The sequence below is a fragment of the Drosophila virilis genome, chromosome 4 (genome assembly GCF_030788295.1).
Source record: "Drosophila virilis strain 15010-1051.87 chromosome 4, Dvir_AGI_RSII-ME, whole genome shotgun sequence".
NCBI lineage: Eukaryota > Metazoa > Arthropoda > Insecta > Diptera > Drosophilidae > Drosophila > Drosophila virilis.
Genome location: NC_091546.1, coordinates 19,375,370 through 19,398,129, shown reverse-complemented (window position 1 = coordinate 19,398,129; position 22,760 = coordinate 19,375,370). Strand labels below are relative to the sequence as shown.

Below are 22,760 nucleotides of genomic sequence, written 5' to 3'. Positions count from 1 at the left end.
CGCCTGTAAATAACCAGCAGCTGCAGCTGCTAACTAACAGCCGATCTTACAGCACTCATTTTACATTAACTGCTATTTAACATAACTCATTTTACATTTTTGCCCACACGGGTATGCAACAAAAATTTTTATTCAAAAAATTTCGTCGACCTTCTGAGCATTTCTGTTCGCCTGGTACTTCAGCGGAATTTCAGTACAAATTGGGGACCCAGCCGCCGACGAGCGAGCCCCTTTCGGGTATGCAACAGAAAATTTTCGGACGCTGAAAAATTTTGTCTACCTTCTATATATTTCTGTTTGCCTGGTATTTCAGCAGAATTTCAGAAAAACCTCGGCATCCGGCAACAGATTTTTAACGACAGTTGATTTTTGAATTTTTTGCAATCCCATATCTCTTAGAAGTAAAACCATGAATTTGTTTAATAAACGTTTTATTTATTTACGTTTAAATAAACTAAGTTATTGTTTTTCACATATATTTTCGATTTTAACTTAAAATGTCCATATTTGGCTTAAAACATATCCGATCCTGGAAGGAATAGCCTCGTTAGATTCGTAAAAGTCCTTAGAATCGATTAGAGTCCTTAAATCCTTCAATCTGAAAAGATAAAAACACATTTGAAACAAAAATGTCAAAAGAGATATATAAGGGTATTTTGAGAAAAGAAATGGCCATAACTCCGGCATATCCTTGCAGATCCTTGCAGGACATGGTGCGTTAGGATCGTGGGGACCAACTGCATCGAACTGCATCAAAACATTATGGGGTCATCTAAGAATCCTGGACTTGGTAATTTTTTAGTCGCGGGCCGCAAGCAAAATTGGTTAAAATCATCAAATTACAGTAAAATCGCGATATCTCTGAAACTATAAGGACGATCTTAATGTAATTTGGCCAGATTGTAGTCCTGGTCAATACAATTTTTTTGACACAGGACTCGTCAGGATACGCCAGGATATGGCCGAGTTATAAGCTATTTTCGGTTGACTATTTTGTCCTTAAAACTTTTTTGTCCGAAGGACTTTCGTCCTTTGGATTGTATATTCGTAAATGGGATGATGAGGACTATCTACTGTCCAAAGGACATCGCGATAGTCCTTCAAATGGCAAAGTTAGTCTCGAATTTTTCGATTTTTGGTAATTTTCTGACTAAACCCCTGTGAAAATTTTTCGTGAAATTTTTTGTCGAATTCTGGAAATCCTTGAATGCTAATCGATAGTCCTGCTCCCCACGACTTCAGAAAGGTATATCCTTTGGGTATCCTTAAGGATATGACCAAGATATGGCCATAAATAGAATGTCCTTTTTAGAAAATAAGCTATATCTCAGAAACGACAAGGACGATCCTAATGTCCTTTGGCCTGATTGAAGTCCTAGTCAATGCGCGCTGTTTGACTAGGACTTGTCAGGATCCGCAAGGATACAGCTGAGATATAACTATTTCAATGTACAAACCAAATGTCCTTAAATCTTAGTCATTTGAAGGATCTTCGTCCTTATCATTATGTTTTCTGAATGGGCAAGACAAGGGTAATCTGATGGTCAAAGGACATGTTGAAAGTCCTTAAGGTGCCCAAGTTATGTCTAGTTTTATAACAGTATCCTTTTTGGAAGAATAACCATAACTCGGCCATATCCTTGGGGATTTTCAAAGGATATGGGGCGTTAGCATCGTGAGGAGCAAGCGCATCGATCTACATCAAAAAGTTGCGGGATCATCTAAAAATCCAGGACATAGTAAATTTTTGAGCCCCGGATTGCAAAGAAAAAAGGCCATAAAACGCAAAATACTGAATCTCTCCGAAACTACAAGGACGATTGTGATGCCCCGGTCAATACAATTTAATTGATAAAGGACTTGTCAGAATACGAAAGGATATGTGAGAGTTACTGGCAAATTTTATGAGTACGCAAATGTCTCTTTTCTTAACTCTTGTAAGGACTTTTGTTTTGTGTTTCTTTATCTTGAATTGACAGGATTCTACATTAGGCAAGGGACATGAGATTAGTCCTTGAAATAAGCAAGATAGAGAATCAACAAAATGAGCGAGTTGGAGCAATTATTTTTAAAAGTTATAGCGATAATTTGAATTACTTAATCTCGAATTCGAAAACAACGCCAATTGGAGGCTTGGCAAATCGGAAAAATGATATCTGACATTAAATTTGGGGGCTAGACAGACAGACTCGATCAACGGCTACCGCGTAGTCGATTATACCCGATTACAACAGAAAATAGAGAATCATCATACTTGGAGCTGTGAATACCAGAAATCTGTAGGGCGTGGCATCGGCAGCAGCAGGTGCAGAGTTGTCGGCAAAGGATATCCACAAGCCATGTCCTCATCCTAATGGCAGCGGCAGACGGGCGAGATAGAGCAGAAACCCCTTTTTAATTCCGACCACATAATTGCACCGACCTCTCTGGCAGACTAGCACAAAGGAGTTGATCCCGGCTCGCCTAAAATATGTAGGTCAATTTGTTACAAATTCAAAGCCATTTAACTCATGCTCTTACCTTGTCTTTATCGAGCATATTTATGTGTTGCAATATGGAAAATAAGCAATGGGATCGGTTAAGTATTCAATCGCTGTCCAAGCCCACGCGATACGAAAGAGAACCGAGCAATGCTGTTCCCCAGCTGGAGGCATCTAAATAAAAGAAAAAGCGTTATTTTCAATGACCATCAATAGTCCTAATACGTACGCGTCCGAGAAGGTAAACAAATCGCCAATTGGACGGTATTTGACCGAGACATTCCAATTATATTTTGCAATAGCTTCAAACGACTTTAATTCTCAACAAAACAACGCATCAAATTGACTTCTGGAATAAAACTAACACAGAATGAGAGAAGACTGTCCAATTTGAGCGAACATATGTATGTACATATGTGTGTAAGCGTGTGTAAGCGCGTGCTTGTGCATTATCTACATATGCGCACATACATACATACATGCATGCATGTAAATAACGGACGAAGAAACGACACACATAAAAGAGATCAAGCAAACGGTAATAAGATAAATTCTTGTTAGGAGCGACGAGCAACAACAAATTTTGATGGAGTGCGATCAATTTGAAGATAACGTTTAAGCAGACACACATTAATAAGTAGACAACGCATGAGGAAACAAATTCACAAGCCAGTTTATGCAGACCAATACATACATACATAAATATACACATGTGCATGAACTATTATTGCTTTCTGCGCGCTGATTTTTGCTGTCCACTTTGCGCCCTCGCAACGATGTTTTCCGTTCGTTTCATCCCAGTAGTGAATTCGGCAACAGCAGGCTGCCGCTGTTAGTTCCCACTTGTGATTGTGACAACATGATGAATAGTTAATGCGCTGATTTTAATTTAGAAAATAAATAAACACTATAGTATTTTTTTAAAAGCTTGAATGAATTGTAACATGAATCACGAATTGAAACACACGCTAGCAATTTATTTTGTGGTGTGTCATATTGACTACTGGGGTCAATTAATACCAAAAGATGTGCAAGGCGGGCGAGGCACAGTACAGATAAAATAAACGGTATGGGCGCGATGCACAAGTGTAGTAGATAATTTAAACAAATTGACGTGCGAGAGAAAGAGATAGCCTCTTTTGGTTGTCATTTAATTTGGCGTTTTCTGCATTGCTTGTGCAGGAGTTCTTATGTTGAATTTTTCTTGCCCTATTTTGTTGTCTTTTAAGCCTTACAAAAAATTACTACTATTAATTACTACTTACTACTATTAATTGGGTAATTATCGTCCACTTTACGGCCCACTAGAAAAATGTTTTGCTTTTCTGACTATACATTACTTAACTTTATAATTTTGGTTGCATGTCTACTAACAAGGGTATATAATCTTCGACGTGTTAATATATTTTTGTGTTTGGTGATTTTTGGTAAAAAGCGCCATCTACTAAAATTCGATGTTAGATGGCGCCATCTACAAGAACTCTTTGTTCGATAGCGCCATCTACAGAAACGGCTAGATCGTTAGCGCCATCTACAGAAACCGTTTTTTCGATATCGCCATCTATAGCAATGCAGCACAAGTGGGATCGCAGTTCATTTAACGACCGCATGGTGTCGCACCTTTCATTGCTCATACGCCCTGCGCCACAATTGCGCTTGCCATGAAATGTGATTTGAAATTGCAACTCGCCTCTGCCGTATAAAAAACCCGTTACATTGCAATCAAGCAGAATGCTTGACGTAATCTATGGCCATCTCTTTCCGGCAGTCGCACGCTCTCGCTCTTTGACTAATTTTCGGCTGTGCTGGGAAACAAGTCGAGCGACAATTTCGCCGGCGCTTGGTGGGCGTAGAACAGGAAATGGTCGATTTGTGTGCCATTTATAAAGCGCACCGAGAGGAGAGATCGCCGATGTGAATGCGAATACATATATGTATATGTATATGTACGTATAAGTATATGCATGTAAACTAACTGTTGCATAAGTGTTTTACTTAGTTCGGGCACATGCAACAATTTCGCAACTATTTTAAGCAATCAATGGCTATCAATAGCATTAGCTGCTGCAGTGCGCCTTAGTTCTAGCTAATATACACACAGAGAAAAACGTTGTTCGAAAATGTCTTCAAAAAACTTGAATTTTTAAAAAGATTTCTATACTCTTCAACTACTTATCTAGATTTTAGTACTATATTTGAGTCTATTTCAACGAATTAGGCTTATGTGTCGTGCATTTTCTCTCAGTGTACTTTAATAGGTACTATGTGCATTCATTCATTCAATGAGCAAAACGTAATTGCATTTCACATTGCACTTTTTAATGCCTCATCATTGTCAGTTGTCACAATTGCTTTTGTTTATTTCGAAGTGGGCTTTGAGAATCGCATAGAGAAGTGTGTGTAAATGAAATGTTTTCAACTTGTCAAAGTGCGTTTAATAGAACAATTCACTTGATGAACTAAGTAAGCGAGCATTAATTGCATTTAAAGCTTTTCCCGCTAATAAATCACTAAGATATATTTAAATCAGAGCAATTAGAGAAAAGCGAATATTTATCATTTAATGACAGGAATTGTCGTGTGATCTGGACTCTATGGCAGTATTTCTCAAGCTCAAATATAAAAACGTACTCACTTTTGCCTGAGCCTCGTTGCCTAAATGTATCCCTACCCTGGAGAATGCAGCTCCTGACTTTGATCTAGGCCAGATCCTGCCAGATCAGATCCTACTATATGCTTGGCTGTCTGCGGGATGTGCACTCGCTGCCTTGGACAACTCATCTTTGGAGGCGAATATTGTAACTGGAACGAAAAGCAGCAGATTTCAATTTTATAATTGAGTTGTTATTAAATACCTCTTGTATTGAAAGCAAATTCGTGTAATAATTATTAAATAAAAATTATTTTGCACATAAGTCCGACAAAATGTGCCAAAGTCGAGATTCCGCTTATAAGCCAAGCGGAATCTAATATTAAATTGCTGCAAATAATAAATAAACAATAGAATCGATGCCAAATGCGTTTGTCAGCAGAAACTTTTCCCGCAATTGAAATATAAAACAGGAATTTAGCAATCACACACATAAATGTATATAGATATAGTTGATGGTTAAGTCTAAAACCATTTCAAGGCCGAATACATTAGATTTTGTTATTATTGCCAAACAATATTGATTTTCTGTTTAGCTGGAGATTTCCCTTGTGCCCATTGCTTGTCTAAAATATTCCCTTTGAATGGATGTCAGTCGAGGGAATATTTACTTGACATTCTATCCATAATAATCTAGCAAATTCATAGGAGACACTCGAGAGGCGTTGAAAGACAATGCTCCTGTTGTTGTTACCCGGCGGCTCTCAATTGAAAGTCGAGCTCGCGGATGAGGCAAACGCACAGACACACATACTCAAACATACTTATACACAATGGGAGCATACTCATATGTATTCATATACACTCACTTGTACTCATATATACTTGCACTTAATACACGTATTTGTGCGAGTCGCGGCAGGCGGACAAACCGAATGAAAAACAGCCGCAACAACTAACAATAAGAATTCTAATGGACATACTAATAGCAATAATAGTAATAATAATAATAATAGCAATGAATTGCATAGGCTGAGAAATCAAGGCAGCAGCCAGACGAGACGGGAGGCAACTTTATAAAGTGCGCTCAGTGTCAAAGGAAATCATATTTCATCTGGCAATTAGCCCCGACGAGCCGTGAATTTCTTTTCGTCTTTGCTGTTTTTTTTTTTTATTAATTGGCCACAGAGTTGCTCTCGGCTAGGGCAAATACTGGAATAATACCTACCCTATACACTTACACGGAGCATAGTCAGTGTCTTCCAGTTCAATTAAACGAAATTGTGTCACGCGCGTATCTCCATGTCGCTGGACTGAAGACTTATTCCAATAATTGCCCAACTTGTCTGCACAAAATGGTAGGGTATATAAGCTTCTCTGTTAGCAGTTGTAAGTGCCAACTGTAGGGTATATAAGCTTCTCTGTTGCCATATGCATTTATATATATTGTAGGGTATATACGCTTCTGTGTTGGTAGCATTTGTGCGTGCATTTGGCAGGGTATATACGCTTCTCTGTTGACATTCTTCCATGACATGCTTCCATTTGGTAGGGTATATACGGTTCTGTTCGGTGGACAGAATCTTATTACCCTACAGCGAATGTTCTTTATGCCCTGCCGAAAATGAGTAAAAAAAAGTAAGAATATTAGTTACGGAATATATACTTAAATGTAAAAAACCTATTGATTGTTTTCTATACTAATAACTTATACTATATTTTATGATATTATGCTAATGATAATGATATTTCTTGCACTATATTCAAACTCTAAAAGTTCCTTAATTCTTCAGATAATTTCACTGATATTTAGGAATATTCTTATCTATCAAAGCAATCGTGACTATATCTTGGGACTTTGTTTTGTACTAATTTGTTGTACTATATTTAATAGTATTAGCAAAATGCTTTAAATATTGATCGGTACATAATTTTCTTCAGTATGTATAAATTAGAATGAGCAGATCTTGATAATTTGCATGACTGTGTTTTGTGGACTGAATTTTAGGAAATTTCTTCTTTTTTTTTGCACTAATTTGTTATATATTATAGCTCGACACAGTGTAAATCTGAATGTATCTTGATTAAGACCGACACTTGTTGCTGTTGTTCAACACGTCGCTCAATTTTGCATATGAGAAACCAACTGCGACGCCGACGCCGACGTCGACTGAGGCTGAACGGCTGCGTCGGCGTCGCTGCAGCAGAAGAAAATCTGTTGCGGCCCTCTGTGGCAGTTGTCAAAGCGAGAGAAAAGAATCTACTTGATTGAATGTGTGGCACGATGATTGCTCTGCCTGATGCTGCTGATGATCATGATGGTCATGATGGTCATAATAATGACGATGATGATCGCAGCGTTGGGGATAATGATCAACGCCTGCGACTTGAAACGCAGGCGTCGACGACGCAGCTCTGGGGCTTTGGATTGGATTATGGCACGAGCTGGCGACTCAGTTGAGTCCAATTTCTGGAACGGGAAGTGTCGATCAGTCTGTCAACGCGAACGCGTGCGCCGCAGCCCGAAGAAAAGGAATATCTAGGATATTGACACGCAAACAACAATATATATATATATATATAGTATAAAGCTATATAGATCCGATATATCAAAGGATACTCCATTGTTCAGACGCGGCGGAGTCGTGGAAAAGCGTGAAAAAATGCCAACCATAACCGAGGACTGCATCGATGGCTTTCAACAATATTATTCGCGTCCACCGGAGCCGCCCAAGAAGAAATCGTTCAAGCAGATGATTCACGATCCCGAGGATAATTCATATTTTGGCAGGACTATCGAAAGCTGGGGTAAGTACGGCCAAAGACCAGCCAGGGCCAGGGAAACAGTCATCGTTTCCTTTTTTATTTCTTCAGTTACGTAAAGCGCACAGCGTAAATCTTAATAAATGTCAAGCTGTGCCAGTTTGGATTTAATCAAAATCTTTTGTTGCCGCATTAGCGCAACACACAGAAACAGATAGGCACGGATGCAGATACACACATATACAGAGATACGCGGATACGCACAGATATATGTACAGATACAGATACAAATACACATAGATATTAATTCAGATTCAGATTTAGATTTAGATTCAGATTCAGATGATACAGATACAGATACAGATACAGATACAGATACAGATACAGATACAGATACAGATACAGATACAGATACAGATACAGATACAGATACAGATACAGATACAGATACAGATACAGATACAGATACAGATACAGATACAGATACAGATACAGATACAGATACAGATACAGATACAGATACAGATACAGATACAGATACAGATACAGATACAGATACAGATACAGATACAGATACAGATACAGATACAGATACAGATACAGATACAGATACAGATACAGATACAGATACAGATACAGATACAGATACAGACACAGATACAGATACAGATACAGATACATATACAGATACAGATACAGATACAGATACAGATACAGATACAGATACAGATACAGATACAGATACAGATACAGATACAGATACAGATACAGATACAGATACAGATACAGATACAGATACAGATACAGATACAGATACAGACACAGATACAGATACAGATAGAGATACAGATACAGATACAGATACAGATACAGATACAGATACAGATACAGATACAGATACAGATACTCGCTCAGATACTTACAGATGGAGATACGGATACGCACAGATACAAATGCACATATGGCTGCAAATGCAGATAGATACGCAGATATGCAGATACAGACTTACAGATATATATAGAGATACGCAGGTTCACATACATAGATACTGTAGTTGTGCATATTGTGGGGTGGTCCAGCTTTTTATTGCCTGACTTTCACGCTTGGCACTTTGTTGTTCTCTGTGACCTTTGACGGACACATACACACAGACATACACAGATACACTTGCACTAACACACTCGCACACAAATACCACAGGGTACTCGACCAATATGCCGGTCAATTATGTCATTATGCAATCAAAGCATGCACCATGGCACAGCAATAACAACAACAACAACTACAACAACAACTCATGGCTGAGCATATAAAACACGGTCCCACATTTGCTGACATTGACTGAAAATTCTTTTTAGGTTTTCGCAATTCGATTAGGGGAAAATTTGGTATTATATTTAATAAACATAAATGAAATTAAGCGCATATGCTAAACATATATATTTTGAATATTAGTATAAAATATTTAGTTATTCGTTTAAATCCAAAACTCAACAGATTTTCTATTGGCACATGCAGGGCACGCTTTTTTAGGTTCCACGCAGTTAGAAGAAGAGGAAAAAATAGTCTTGCAAGAAATAAGGAATTCCCTAGCAAAAAAGTGATGAAGATTTGAACAATGGCACTCGCAAGTGTGAAAAATGCGAGTAGAAGGTTGAAGGAAATTTCTGGATTATCATCCGAACAGCCTTAAAACTCTTTTATTGGCTCCAGCGAAAACATTCAAGGCACCTTCTTTTGGAAGGTTTCAAGTAGTTAGAAGAAAAAGAATTACTATTGTATGAGGAAAAGAATTCCTTAACATAAAAGTTATGAAGATGCACTTGATTTGAACAATTCCACTCGCAAGTGTAGAAAATGGGTGTAAGCGTTGTATGCCATTTTCTTTATCGCCCATAAATCATTTTCAAAGATTTTTTTTTCTAATTGGCTTGAAAGGCGTTTTAAAGAAATCCAAGCCTTTCGGTTGCAGACATATTTATAGACATATTTTACACTTTGGAGAATATGGGAGAAGACTCAAATAGCGTCTGATGGAATTTCAACCCATTTTCACAACTTCAACTTCACAACAAGAAATTTAACACTTTTTGGAGAATAGAGATTTTATTGCTTTGCTGATTTAATTAAGCACGTCTCACAGAATTTCTTTTTGTATAAATGCTTTAAATTTAAATTGAATATAATCAGATGGGCTTAAACCTGTTAGTGGCATTAGGCGATTATGAAATGCAATCTCTTTGTGTGTGTCTCATGTAACTGATGGACAGCCCGTCCTTAGAACGGAGTGCAGTTAACGGTATACATAACACATAGCATAAGACAATGCACATCTTGTTGGCCATTCAAGGGGAACGTTTAACGTTTTAGCCCTCAGCCATAAGCCATAAGCCATAAGCCACAGGCCATAAGCCACTACCATGTCACTCATTGAAAGGCTGTCCATTATGCCACAAATGGACGGCTGTCAGTCAGAGATTGGATACAAAGGACAATACCCAGACCAAGTAGAGCCCAGACCACCCCCAGCCCAGCTCCTAGTTGGCATGTCGCACATGTGTGTGCACACTCAACGGACGGCAACTAAATAGATAGAGTCTGTGCTCGCGTTTTGAGGACTTGCTAATTGGAACACGTCATTCGGTCTGTGTCACCGCTGGACACCTTTCCATTTAGCCTCTGCCCATTCTGCGACAAGAGCTCCTTTATGTTTTACAAAGAAGCAGAAAAGAGACCAAAAAAAAAAAAATAATATGGTTTTAAATGCGAGCAACTATGGGAAAATATAAATCTGGGTCTTGTCACACATTTCGCATGAAGGCTTGCGCGCGCACACACACACGCGCAGATACGCACACGCATACACAGACCCAATCCACACACAGAGATTCCACGCAAATATTTTGCTAAAAAAAAAAAGAAAAGGAACGGAGTATCTGCGTAGTAAACGCCGCGTATTATGGCCAGAACAACCCTTAGCGATAGGCAGCAGCAACCCTCGTGTGGCAAGCGGCAAGCGGCAAGCGGCGCTGGAAAGCGACAGAGTTTGAATGAAGTTGTTTGAAAAACTGGTTTATGCGGCCACGTCAAGCTCTCCCTCTCCCTCTCCCTCTCTCTCTCCCCCTCTCTTTCTCTCTGCGCTCGCTGTTTGTGCTGCTCTAAAAGTGGCTCAAAGATACACAAAACACTTGCTGGTATTTGGTATTCGTATAAGTAAGTGATCGCAATGATCCTGCAATGTTTACAAGCGCAGCGAGATCTCGCGTAGAAGAGTGGGCAGCGTATAAGAGTGTAGAAGAGCTGCACTCAATGCTACTCAATAGGCGCTGCAATTTGAGTGCGTGCTCGACTCTGGCTCTGCAATTGTCCTCAGGGCCGCAACACTTGCAACAGCAACAACAACAGCAACAGCAACAACAACAATTGCAAACAATGCAGTTGCGGTCCGCAGTTAACTGTGCATTTGCATTTGACAAATGCAACTAAGCATTGTCGCTGGCACTGCAAGAAATTGGGGACTGTTTCCAACAGCAAACACAATACAGCACACAAAGATAACATAGCATATTATAAATGAGAAGAATTTTGAAATAATAATAAAATCAAATATAGAAATTGTTTTTGAGTGAATTTAGAGCTTTCATTTGTTGTACACTCAAATTAACAATAATATTTAGACCGAAAATTTGTCTATTATTTATTTACACTGAACAAAACGTGTTATTCTATACACACATATCGTTGGCATTTAAAAAGCGTAAATTTAATAACTGTAGCTATGCATTCAGTACACTTGAAGATTTTGTTTCAACGTTTCAACGCGTTATGAAATCGCACTTGATACAAAAATTTGATATAATAATATGCAGCTGTTGCGTTGAGCTCTCTCTGCTTTCTGCCAGACTCTCAAATTATTCGTGCTAATGAATCATCATAAAAAATGTAAATAGCAAAGTTGCAATAAAAACATACTATAGTTTCGCTCAGTGTAGCACTTACTTTGCATAAAATGTACAGCGGCAACAAACATAATTTGCGTTGCATGCGCCTAATTAAAACAAGTGCAGCAGCAACAACAGCAGCAACAACAACAACAATGCAACATCAATTACTGGGCAGGGCCCAGGCCCAAATCCCAAGCCCCGAATATAAAACCAATTGCGAGTCACTCAAAAAAATGTAAATGCCGCCAAAAGCAGGTTTTGCACTCAAAACAAACTCAACGAAAGCAGCGAGAGCGCAAGAGAGCGCAGCAGAGACGCCAGGCTGAGCGCTTGTTGCTGTTGTTTTTGCTGCTGCTGCTGCTGCTGCTGCTGCTGCTGAGCCGACTCAACTCAACTGAAACTGAACTCAACGCCAAGCCAAGTCTGTTTTGTTGGCGGGCTGCTCAGTGGCCAGACTTCAGTTTCGGTTTTCAGTCTGAAATTTGTTTTGAGCGTCGACGAAACGTTGCATTAGCGAAGCGGGCAGCGGTCGCAAGCCAAGCGGGGCAACTTATAAAAAAAAAAAAAAAAAACAAATAAATTAATATAAAAAAAAAAAGAGGCAAACGCTAAACTTTGCTTTCTGCAGCAAAAGAAGCCCCGGCCTGGTTGTGTGTGTTATATTTTTGTGTGTTCTTCAAGTGCCTGGAAAGAAGAAGCAGCAGCAGCAAGTGAAGTGTGCATGTGTGCATGTGTGCATGTGTGTGTGTGTGTGTGTGTGTTTGAGCTAAACATTTGTTATTGTTGTGCTCTGCTCTTGTTCTTCTGCCTGAGTTAAAGATATAAACTGCAAGCTAGCTGCAAGTTTAACGTTTCACTAAGATATTCATTCATGTGCTCAAGATATATTTCTAAATTTTGTCACGCCCGGAATGTACACACACACACACACACACACACGCACATTTAGCGTAGTTATTAACATTTATGGACGCTCGACGCGTAGCTCCGTCTGCTGCTGCTGCTGCTGCTACAAAAAGGTGTGGTTGTGACGGCGGCTTTAAGAGCGGAGCCACTCAAAGGCAAAGCGGCAGCTAAGAGCTACGAAACGAAATCCAATATGCTCAAAAAATGCGCTCGTCTATGTGTGTGCATGTGTTTGTGTGTGTGTGCGTGTAGTCGCATTTTGTTTAGCTTTAGAGGCAAAAAACCTTCAGCTGGGGGCAAAAGCATAAACCTTAAGCCAAGCATAGGACAAAAGATACAAATGTATCTACAGCGTTCAATGTCAAAGTCAGTGCAAAAAGATACAAAATGCATGAGACGGCCACATCTGCAGGCGGCAAACGCGGCAGCAGTCTTTTTGGCCTAGTTGCCGCACTGTTGCACTCTGCGGCGACGGCGGCCAAGATACTTTGTCATTGTATCTGTGAGATACGCGCTGCGGCAGCTCATTGGAATATGTGCTAAGGGCTGACACGTATTTTCCGGGGGTGAAATTGCCAGCACGGGGCGAGGACAAAAAGGCGCCAAAGTTTTCGTTCATCTTGTTATTGTTGTTGCACGTTCCGGGAACGAGTGTACAGAATTAAATGGGTGGCAAAACAAAACAGAGAAGTTGCGGCACAAGAGAGCGAGACAGATGCCAAGAGCAAGAGCAAAAGCGAGAGCGAGTGACAAAATACGAATAGGTGTAGAAAAGTTGTAAAGTGTGTAAAAAAAAAACCCGAAAATATGAATAAAATCTGTGCATAGAAAACTAAAACAGAAACAGCGGAAAACTAACTGGAAAATGTGTGCAAAATAAAAATATAAATAATAAAATATAAGAAAATATAAAATTAATATGAGAAGCAAAATAAGTTAATTTCGTAATTAGAGAAGATTAAAAAAAGAGTTTATTTTTTATTTAAAGATTTTTTTTAAATGGCCTTAAGAATTTTATAAGCAAACTCTTTAAATAAAATAAATTAAAAATAAAACACAAAAATTGGCAAGCACAACAAAATATTAAATTAATCTTTAAATAAAATAAGCATGATTGAAAAAGTATAAAAATAAATATAAAATAAAAAAGACAAAAAAAAAAATAATAATATAAAATAATATAAAAAAATAAACTCAAATAAACAAAAGAATACAGAATTTAGCATGTTAATTTATAAAAAAATGTACCTTTAAAAATATAATATTCGAAAAATCTGATAAAAGAGAACGCTTAAATATTAAAAATAAATAAATAGAGATTTTAAATAAAATACAACAAATCATTTGAAATAACAAAAAGCACACACTTTATATTAAAAGCAATTAAAAATGACTCTTTTAAGCAGCAGCAACAACAATAATAATAATAAAAATAAAAATATTAATAAGCAAATGCTTAAAATAATATTAATTCAAATATATCTACAGGCTCTCTAAATTTGTTAGTTTTGTAACCAAATCAAGCAACGAGCGAGTGCATATAAAGATATATATTTATTTATTTATTTAAACTTGCGCCGTCTAACTGTACTTCGTATTTGAAGTAAGCACAAATTAAAATTAATTAAACAAAAAAAAAAAAAGAGGAAAACAACCCACCAAAATGTCGAAACCGGTACCAATGCCATATTCGGAAACGAACGATGATCTACACAATATACGTAAACCGAAACCCTTTCATTTCGGTAAATTTTTATATAACTCCGAGGAGGGCACGGTCATGGGACGAGATCGCGCCTCATGGGGTAAGTTCAAGGGAAAGCAAAGGATATTTGAACAAGAGCATAAGGATATAGAGTATACAAATATAAGTATATAAGTACAAGTTCTAGTGAATGAGCTCAGCTCAGCTTCAGATCTTATGTAGTTTTTCCATTTAACTGCGACTTCATGCAAATATAAATAATTAAAATAATTACAAACTTAATTGAGAAACCAGGTATAAAAAATAGTCATCACTCTGATTTATGTATATGCCAAAAGTATGGGCTGGCAGATGTCTCAAGTCTCAGCTCTGCAATTAGACTGTCCGGCTAGTAAATGCCACTCGGGGAGTGTAAAACAAATAGATTTCATTTCATATATCACAATAAGTATAGCCCTTGACGAATCACTCATCAAGTTAATGGACTCAAAAAGTATTACTCCCCCATTTTTTTCGAGTAGTTGCAAAACATTTCAATTATGAGCAACCGTTGCCAACTGGCGCCAGTTGATTAACTTTAAGGCATCAGAAGTATCATCTATGTGCTAGTTCCTAAAGTAACAAGATGTTAATACGCCAACTGACAACTACGGGAAAAGAAGTTATAGCACATAATTCTATGAGAAAATTAGAAGTTGAAAAGGCATCTTATATAGCAAAGATTTAGTTGTGCGTGGGAAAATATTGATACTTTGGAGCTTTTAATGCCAGAGTTCTTCGCTTAAAAAAATATTACTAGCGAGAGATTTATATGTATAAGATCATATTTCATATATGAAAAGTGTAAAAAATATCAGCGGGATATATTTAAATAAAATCATATTTAAAGTATGATAAGCCCTATGCTTATATATGGTTTATATATATTATTAATTTAATTTTAGATATTCCTTTTTAAGTTTGCAATATTTGTATCTGCGCGTATTCACGCACCTTTTTTGGTATTCTTCTTTGGATTAGACTGAACTTTGTGGCTCTAATGCCAAAAATATTAAAAAAGAAAATATTTGTAAATATTATCATATTTCATATACATATGATAAATCTTATTTAAAGACTCAGCACTTAAACAAATCTCTTATTTAAGAATACATATGTTTGTTTCTCTTTGCGTACTCGACCCAAAAACAATCTAAAGCGTCTCTCTACACGAGTTATTTACCGCTTGCGCTCTTTTAAACACTCGCTCAGACTCTCTGCCTCACCCTCTCTCACTCACACTTGCACTCGCAAACGCAGTCTCTACGGCCACTTGTTAAAGATGTTGGCCAAGTTGAGGTTATGTGCACAGCGCTGCGTGTCAATGTGTGCGTGTGCCCGATCGGCAAAGAGAGCGCAGAGCAAGTTGTAAGTGCGCTCTTGAGCGACGGCACACAACGAAACTTCGCTTACGTCTCGCTGAGCAAGACGTGTGAAGTCTTATACTTGGACCAACGACTTATACGCTTATGATTCACGGCGCTCTGCTGCCATTCTTATACACATGGTTTGTTTACGATTTCCTGAGTTAAAGTCTGGCGCTGAGCGACGACTCCGCGCTTCATCAATTAAGAGTTTAACCCATTGGCGACTTTTGGTTTTTAAGTGTTTAATTTAATCAGCTCAATTGAGCGCGCGACATTGCAGCTACATGAATCTTTAATAATGCCTATTTAATGGGTTGCTGTTCAATCTAATTTGGCATCGTAATCTAATTATGACTCTTGCTTTCAGCCAAGATCGGCACCTTCTATATAATCTTCTATGGCGTGCTGGCCGCCCTGGTGGCCATATGCATGTGGGCCTTCTTTCAAACTCTGGATCCGCGCATACCCAAATGGACATTGGACAGCTCGATCATTGGCACGAATCCAGGTATGTTCATATAGACTATAATCGAACTGATGATTTACACTCATCATTTCCAACCAGGTCTTGGATTCCGCCCACTGCCGCCCGTTGACAATGTGGAGAGCACATTGATCTGGTACAAGGGCACTCTGCACGAGAACTACAAGCATTGGACGGATTCTCTGGACGAGTTCCTGGCGGGTAAGTATCTATAGCCGGTGTTAAAGACTTTCAGTCCACATCTTTAGGCAATTGGCCAATTGCGTGTTTCTAGTTCATGTTAGAAATGTCCTTGAACTGATTTTTTTTTTATTGCACGCATTGTTGTTGCTAGGGTCGCTTTAGAACACGCAAACTGTTTTGCATTTATTTTAATTATAATAAAATATTATAGATTTTTTGTGATGGGGTTTCAAATCGGGGTCGTAACTAAGCTAAACACATATCGAATTAATAAATAGTTGAGAGGAAATCCAAGTTGAAGTAAACTTTGAGAAAAGTAAATGGATTCAGTTGAACGAACTGCAGTTCCAGAGATTAAAGATAAGGAAAACAAGATGTGATGAGCTAAAGAACTTAAGAGTTCACTTTTCAATCTTGAGACAAACTCAAGCAGATTATCAGAAAGAATTAAACAGATATTTGGATATTAACTAAATAAAAGCCCAATAGAATAATGTAATAATACAAATGAAAAGTGCAATACTCACGTTTGACATTGGTTTCCCATAGTGTACAAAGTGCCCGGCTTGACACCGGGCCGTGGTCAGAACATCTACAACTGTGACTACAACCAGCCCCCGCCGAAGGGTCAGGTGTGCGATGTGGACATTAAGGCCTGGTCGCCGTGCACCAAGGAGAACAATTACAGCTATCACAAGAGCTCGCCGTGCATTTTCCTCAAGCTGAACAAGATCTACGACTGGCTGCCAGAGTTCTACAATAGCTCCCAAAACTTGCCGGGCAACATGCCCGAGAACCTGAAGACCTACATAGGGCATGTGGAGAAGACGGAGCCGCACAAGGTGAGACGGCCGGCGTATTGAATAAAGATGCATTAGATATATTATTGAAAGCATTTAAAATTGAATTAAATTAACTAAAACTTTATATTTCTATTTGGAAATACAGCTAAACACCATTTGGGTGTCCTGCGAGGGCGAGAATCCTGCCGATCAGGAGAACATTGGCCCCGTCAACTATTTGCCGATACGCGGCTTCCCCGGCTATTTCTATCCCTACCAGAACTCCGAGGGCTATCTGAGTCCCCTCGTCGCGGTGCACTTCCAGCGCCCCAAGCGTGAGTACAGCGCACATATCTTTCGGTATTTTCGATAAATATATTCCATTGATTCCCAACAGGCGGCATTATCATCAATGTGGAGTGCAAGGCCTGGGCACGCAACATTGGGCACGATCGCAAGGAAAGAATTGGATCAGTGCACTACGAGCTATTGATTGATTAAGCTGCACGTTAAGTGGAACTCAAGCAGATGAGATATCAATCAAGTAAAGGACGCTGCTTTGTCTTATGTAGAGCGTGAAATCAACACCAAAATGCAGTTTTTTCCTAAGAAATACTATAATATAACAGACCATAAATTATATACAAGAACAAAGACACCGACAACAAACATTTTTGGATACAAAACAAATTTTTGAATGTAGCTTCTTCTTATACAAAATACGATTTAAAAAGGATTATATATATATATATATATAGCAAGAATGTAGTCTAGCGCCTAAGAGGATTTCTTTAAATTACGAGCGATTTTTGCATAAAATATAAAAACAAATTATATTATTAAATTGAAATTATAATAATTTTAAATTAATTATAATAATGCTGAATGCCGTTTTGTGAAATGAAAACTCGATAGTTGAAAAATGAAAGAAGCAAACCCTAAACTTTAAATGCTAGCCAAGTACGAATCTCATTTAGCGCTGTTCCAAAATAAAACGACACAAATTTACGAATGTTTATTGCTTATTTTCAATTACAAATCTAAACTGCCATTACAAAAACAACAACAACAAAAAAGACACAATCACACATTAGTTAACAACAATTGCAAGTTAACAATAATATAAAGAAAAACCTTTTGACCAAAAAAAAAAAAAAATGAAAAAGAAACTTTGTACGAACTAAAGCTGCAGCTGACCAATTTCGTAGCCAAATACCAATTTTTTATTAGCCCAACAATTTTTCAACTAGTTTATAGCTTTTATTAAAAAAAAAAACGTTACTCCAATTTAACAAAAACAATCTGATATACTTATATACAAAACAGATCTTATAAAATGTTTTACATATTTACAATCTATTCATATAAATCTAACCCACATGTCAAAGTGAAATGTTTAACAATCAAATGCGAAATCAACAAACACAAATTTGCAGCGTTTAGTTATTAAGATTATTAATGTTAAATCAAATCAAACAAACAGCAAACATAAAAATAAAAACAAAATCAAATAAAACAGCAGCTAAGGCTAAACGAATTCATCTCAAAACTGTTCTCAATAAAAATGGGCGATACAATATAATAAATAAATTCTTTAAATTTTATTTGAAATAAAATGCTTAAAAATTGGAATGAAAACCAATTTAATTATTTATTTAAGTAGCACACGCATGTGCTTAGCAACGAGCTTTTAACAGGGCATAGCAGCCAGCTTTTGTATGGAAGGCATATTTGGGAACAGAATACTTGAGAATTTAATATGTTTTATGAATAATTTTAATAACAATATGAAACGGGGCATAGCATAGCAACAAGCTTTTGTATGAGCGGGCTGCATATTTGGGAACAGATATAAGAATTAAGATCTTTTATAAATAATTTTAATAACAATATGAAAGGGATGTTTGCATGGATATCATACTTGGAAACAAAAGGCTTGAGAATTTAAAAGATATTATATATAATTAAAATAACAAATATGTTTACTAGCGAGGTTTAATATTCGAGGATTTTATAATTGGAAACAGAATGCTTGAAAAATGAAGACACAATTTAAATAACATGCAGCATATTAGGGAACGACAGAAATTACGATCCATTCCAAATAATTAAAAAAGAAACCAAATATATACGGCATAGAGATTTTGTGCAAGTACAAAAAAGGACATAGTATAGCACCAAGCTTCTGTATGAATCGGGAAATATTTTCGACAATGATATTTTGTGCGACTAGGGTAAAGGATATGGCACATCAACATACTTTTGCTGGGATCAAACTGCTTAAGAAACTGAAGTTTCCACAGCAATGAGTATTTTTTCGAATGCGAAGAAAGAAGCTAGCATATCACAAGATTATTATGATTGGGTTTTTTTGTTGAAAGAAAAACCAATCTGGCATAGCAGCTAGCTTTTGTATGAGTCGACTTCCAGCACGTAGCAACGAGCTTTAAATTTTTATTAAAAAATATAATTAAAAAATCGGTTAAGACTTTAAGATCTTAAATATTATGGATACGCCCACTGAAAGCAACCTTTAGTTGGGAAAAAGCAGTTCAAAGCGTAAAGCCCATTTAAAAAAAATAAGAATCAGACTGATCTTAAGCTTTATAAACCCAAGAAACAGTTGAAGTAAATTAAGGAAAACTGAAAAATGCTTAGTCTCGGAATATTTGAGGACAAGGGAATTAATTAACAATATAAAATTTGTTAACAATTCTCTAGGCTTGTCGAAAAAGTATTTAACTAAATCTCCGCGTCAGTTGATATCTGCCATGATTATGGTTGGGAAGAGGGCACTCATAGTTATATATTTTGTCATATGCCGTTATTTGAGTTATATAAAAATAATAATTGCTGTCGCAATGTTGCGTAGCCACATGCTGGCTAGATAAGATAGGAAGTACGGCAATGCCCGTAGCACTCGTAACCCAGATAATAATCAGAAATCTGTTCAGTCTTTTGCCTTTGGTCAGCCGTGTGGACAAAGTAAGATCGATATGAATGCGCATATATAACATTTATATTATTTGTATGTACATAGACTTTATATATTTTCATGTATTCTATAGATATCTTATCTGACAACTTGGTCAATTGCGTCATTGCAGCTCATTAATAGAAATCTCGGCGTTTACTTATGATATATTATTTATTTTTTAATGACTTGTCGACGGGTTTTCAGCCCAGAGAGGGTTGTCACCCTGTCTGCAGGTTTTTTTTATAGGGTATGCGCTCTTCGTATACGCTAAACTTTCTCAACAATAATTCGCAATTTTATTTTAATATATTTATTTAAGATAATAATTCAAAACGAGCCATAAAACTATTTCAACTTTTATGCATCGATCTGAACGGAAGATCAAACAGAGTTGAGGCACGACTTGACTCGGCTGCGGCTCTTGGAGGTTGGCCGCTGCCCCAAGTCAACATTTAGGTGTTAAAATTCGAGCAGGTGAGCCAAATTGTGGCTCTAAAGCACTTGAAGTGCTCCACTCATGCTAACAGGTTATTTCTGGAATCAAGGCAAACAATATTTGTTGTCTGATATTGGTGTTAGGAGAAGCATTCGATGAAATTAATATTGCGGCGATAAGCGACAACATGAGTGCCTACAGTTATTTCAGTCAGTTCAGTACATAAAATAATACACAATCAGAGGACAAAATGTATTTCTAGTGCACCAGATGAAAGTTTTTATGACTTATGTAACTCCATTTTAATAGAAGAACTGTGTTCAGGCACAGAGAAACAATGTTCAAACAACCTGATTGACTACCATATGCAGTTCAAGTTAACTTGAATTTATCGATAACTATCGATTTTCTGTTCAATTATTAATACTATTTCAAAACTAGAACCGCGCAATACGACTACAGATTAGTATATAGCAGGCACAAATCAAGGGTATATCTCGTTTGGCGAATCTTCCCTTGTTCCATAACATTCTTTTACTCCAAATCGATAAATATCGATTTAAGGGTTACTTTTTCTTGAATTTCTAGAAGATTTTGAAAATTAGAACCATCAACTTCGCCATACTGCTTCAAACTACATTGAATACCCTCAGCATGGTATTTTTTTAATGAATGTATGTTATTTATAATGCCAAGCGATTTAAATGAACAATATAATATGAATAATAGCACGAAATATGCAATTAAATAACAGAGTATGTGATTGATCTGATATCTCTTTCAACTATAGCTATTATTATCAGACCTGAGCAGACTTGACTGTCGACTAATTGAGAGCTAATTAGCTGAAACTCAGACGCTTGGCTGACTGCAAATCAGCAAAGTACACAACATACGAAACGGCAAACAATTATTTTTAAACAGGAAAAAAATCAAAACTTCGCTTAATGAGGAAGCGTCCCGCTTGCCAGACCCATCGATAGATGCGCTGTACTGGAAAAATCACACACATTTCGGTTCGAACAAGATAAACTGGTTTCATTAGATATCACAGAAACCCAGGCAACTCAACTCCCCCTCCTCAGTATTCCGAGTAGCCCTTCGCCTTTGTGTTTTATGATTTGCTTAAGTCCAACTTGAATTCAAGCTGAAGCTGAGCCCCAACAAGGGAACTCTTTCATGTGTCGCCTTCGCACCAAAAAGATTATCAGTTCTACATATATACATACATGTCTATATATATAAATATATATATATGTAGTTAGTTAACACGAGCCGGTTTTAACCGACTTCAGTTTCACGTGAGCTCTGAACAGTTCCTTTGCCTGTTACTTAAATTCAATTAATCCATCATAAGTTAACGCATTCTGAATCTGATCTGGCTTTATCGATTAGCCTCATTAGGCTAATATATTAATTTTAATATATTTAAACGATATTCTAGATATTTTTTAATTAAAGCTGTTTATCTAACATTTTTGTTTTTAAGCTTTTGCTTCCTTCTGTAGTTCTCTAATTTATGTGTAAACAGAAGATGTTTCTCATTATTATTATTTTTTTTTTAAAAGTAATGACAATAATAATACTTAATAAAATTTTTAGCTATTTATAACGTAATTTTTTTAAAAGCAAAAACTTAAATATATTACATTTTTTAATTTATTTATTCCACTACGAACAACTGAGAATAAAAATGTTATAAATTCATGAAAATAAGTGAAATTAAAATATTTTCTCTTCACACAAAATACCCAATTTCAGTCAACTGTGCCAACGCATTCTGTTTTATCTAATCAGCAGATTATAAGAGCGCTCGTTTATGGCCACGTTTATATGGTACATGCATGAGGCCCAAATAAAACTGACGACTGGATGTCTTAGCCGGGCCCAGATGAATTCCTAAGCGGCTAATGAGATGCTTGACAACAGTGCCTGGGCGGAATAAGCGGCGGCGTTGTCAAGTATAATTTAATAAATTTATGATGATTACAACAATGAAGCGCACAGATTGAAAGACTGCAGCGTACAACCCACAAATGGCAACAAGATTGAAAGACTGCCATGGTACTCCCGCTTCAGGCTGGGGGCGGGTACGGAGGGTCAA

General features: G+C 37.2%; 2 protein-coding genes across 10 annotated transcripts in view; one reads left to right on the top strand and one right to left on the bottom strand.

Moving 5' to 3' along the window:
* Positions 1–467: 467 nt before the first annotated feature.
* The window catches only part of LOC6628075 (uncharacterized), a 43,849-nt gene continuing 21,556 nt past the window's right edge, over positions 468–22,760 (bottom strand). The window contains exons 1-7 of one of the 7 annotated variants that reach the window (XR_004304359.2): positions 16,989–17,119; positions 6,299–6,685; positions 5,116–5,282; positions 2,710–3,358; positions 2,521–2,654; positions 2,255–2,463; positions 468–598 (exon numbers count right to left, since the gene is read on the bottom strand). The gene's annotated coding sequence lies outside the window, so the exon portion shown is untranslated. Of the gene's footprint in view, positions 599–2,254; positions 2,464–2,520; positions 2,655–2,709; positions 3,359–5,115; positions 5,283–6,298; positions 6,686–16,988; positions 17,120–22,760 lie in introns of those variants that run through there. The other 6 variants (XR_004304354.2, XR_004304358.2, XR_011416706.1 and 3 more) reach the window with 6 other exon arrangements.
* nrv2 (nervana 2) lies at positions 7,549–18,780 on the top strand. 3 transcript variants are annotated; one of them, XM_015172695.3, is made up of 7 exons: positions 12,258–12,427; positions 14,172–14,488; positions 16,162–16,302; positions 16,360–16,479; positions 17,011–17,303; positions 17,410–17,578; positions 17,641–18,780. In XM_015172695.3, the coding sequence occupies exons 2-7, from the start codon at positions 14,347–14,349 to the stop codon at positions 17,742–17,744; spliced, it is 969 nt and encodes a 322-aa protein (XP_015028181.1). In that variant the 5' UTR covers positions 12,258–12,427; positions 14,172–14,346; the 3' UTR covers positions 17,745–18,780. The 3 variants fall into 3 exon arrangements, with proteins under 3 accessions (XP_002051437.1, XP_015028181.1, XP_070065335.1); XM_070209234.1 differs by having other exon boundaries at positions 12,258–12,492; XM_002051401.4 differs by lacking the exons at positions 12,258–12,427; positions 14,172–14,488 and adding an exon at positions 7,549–7,878.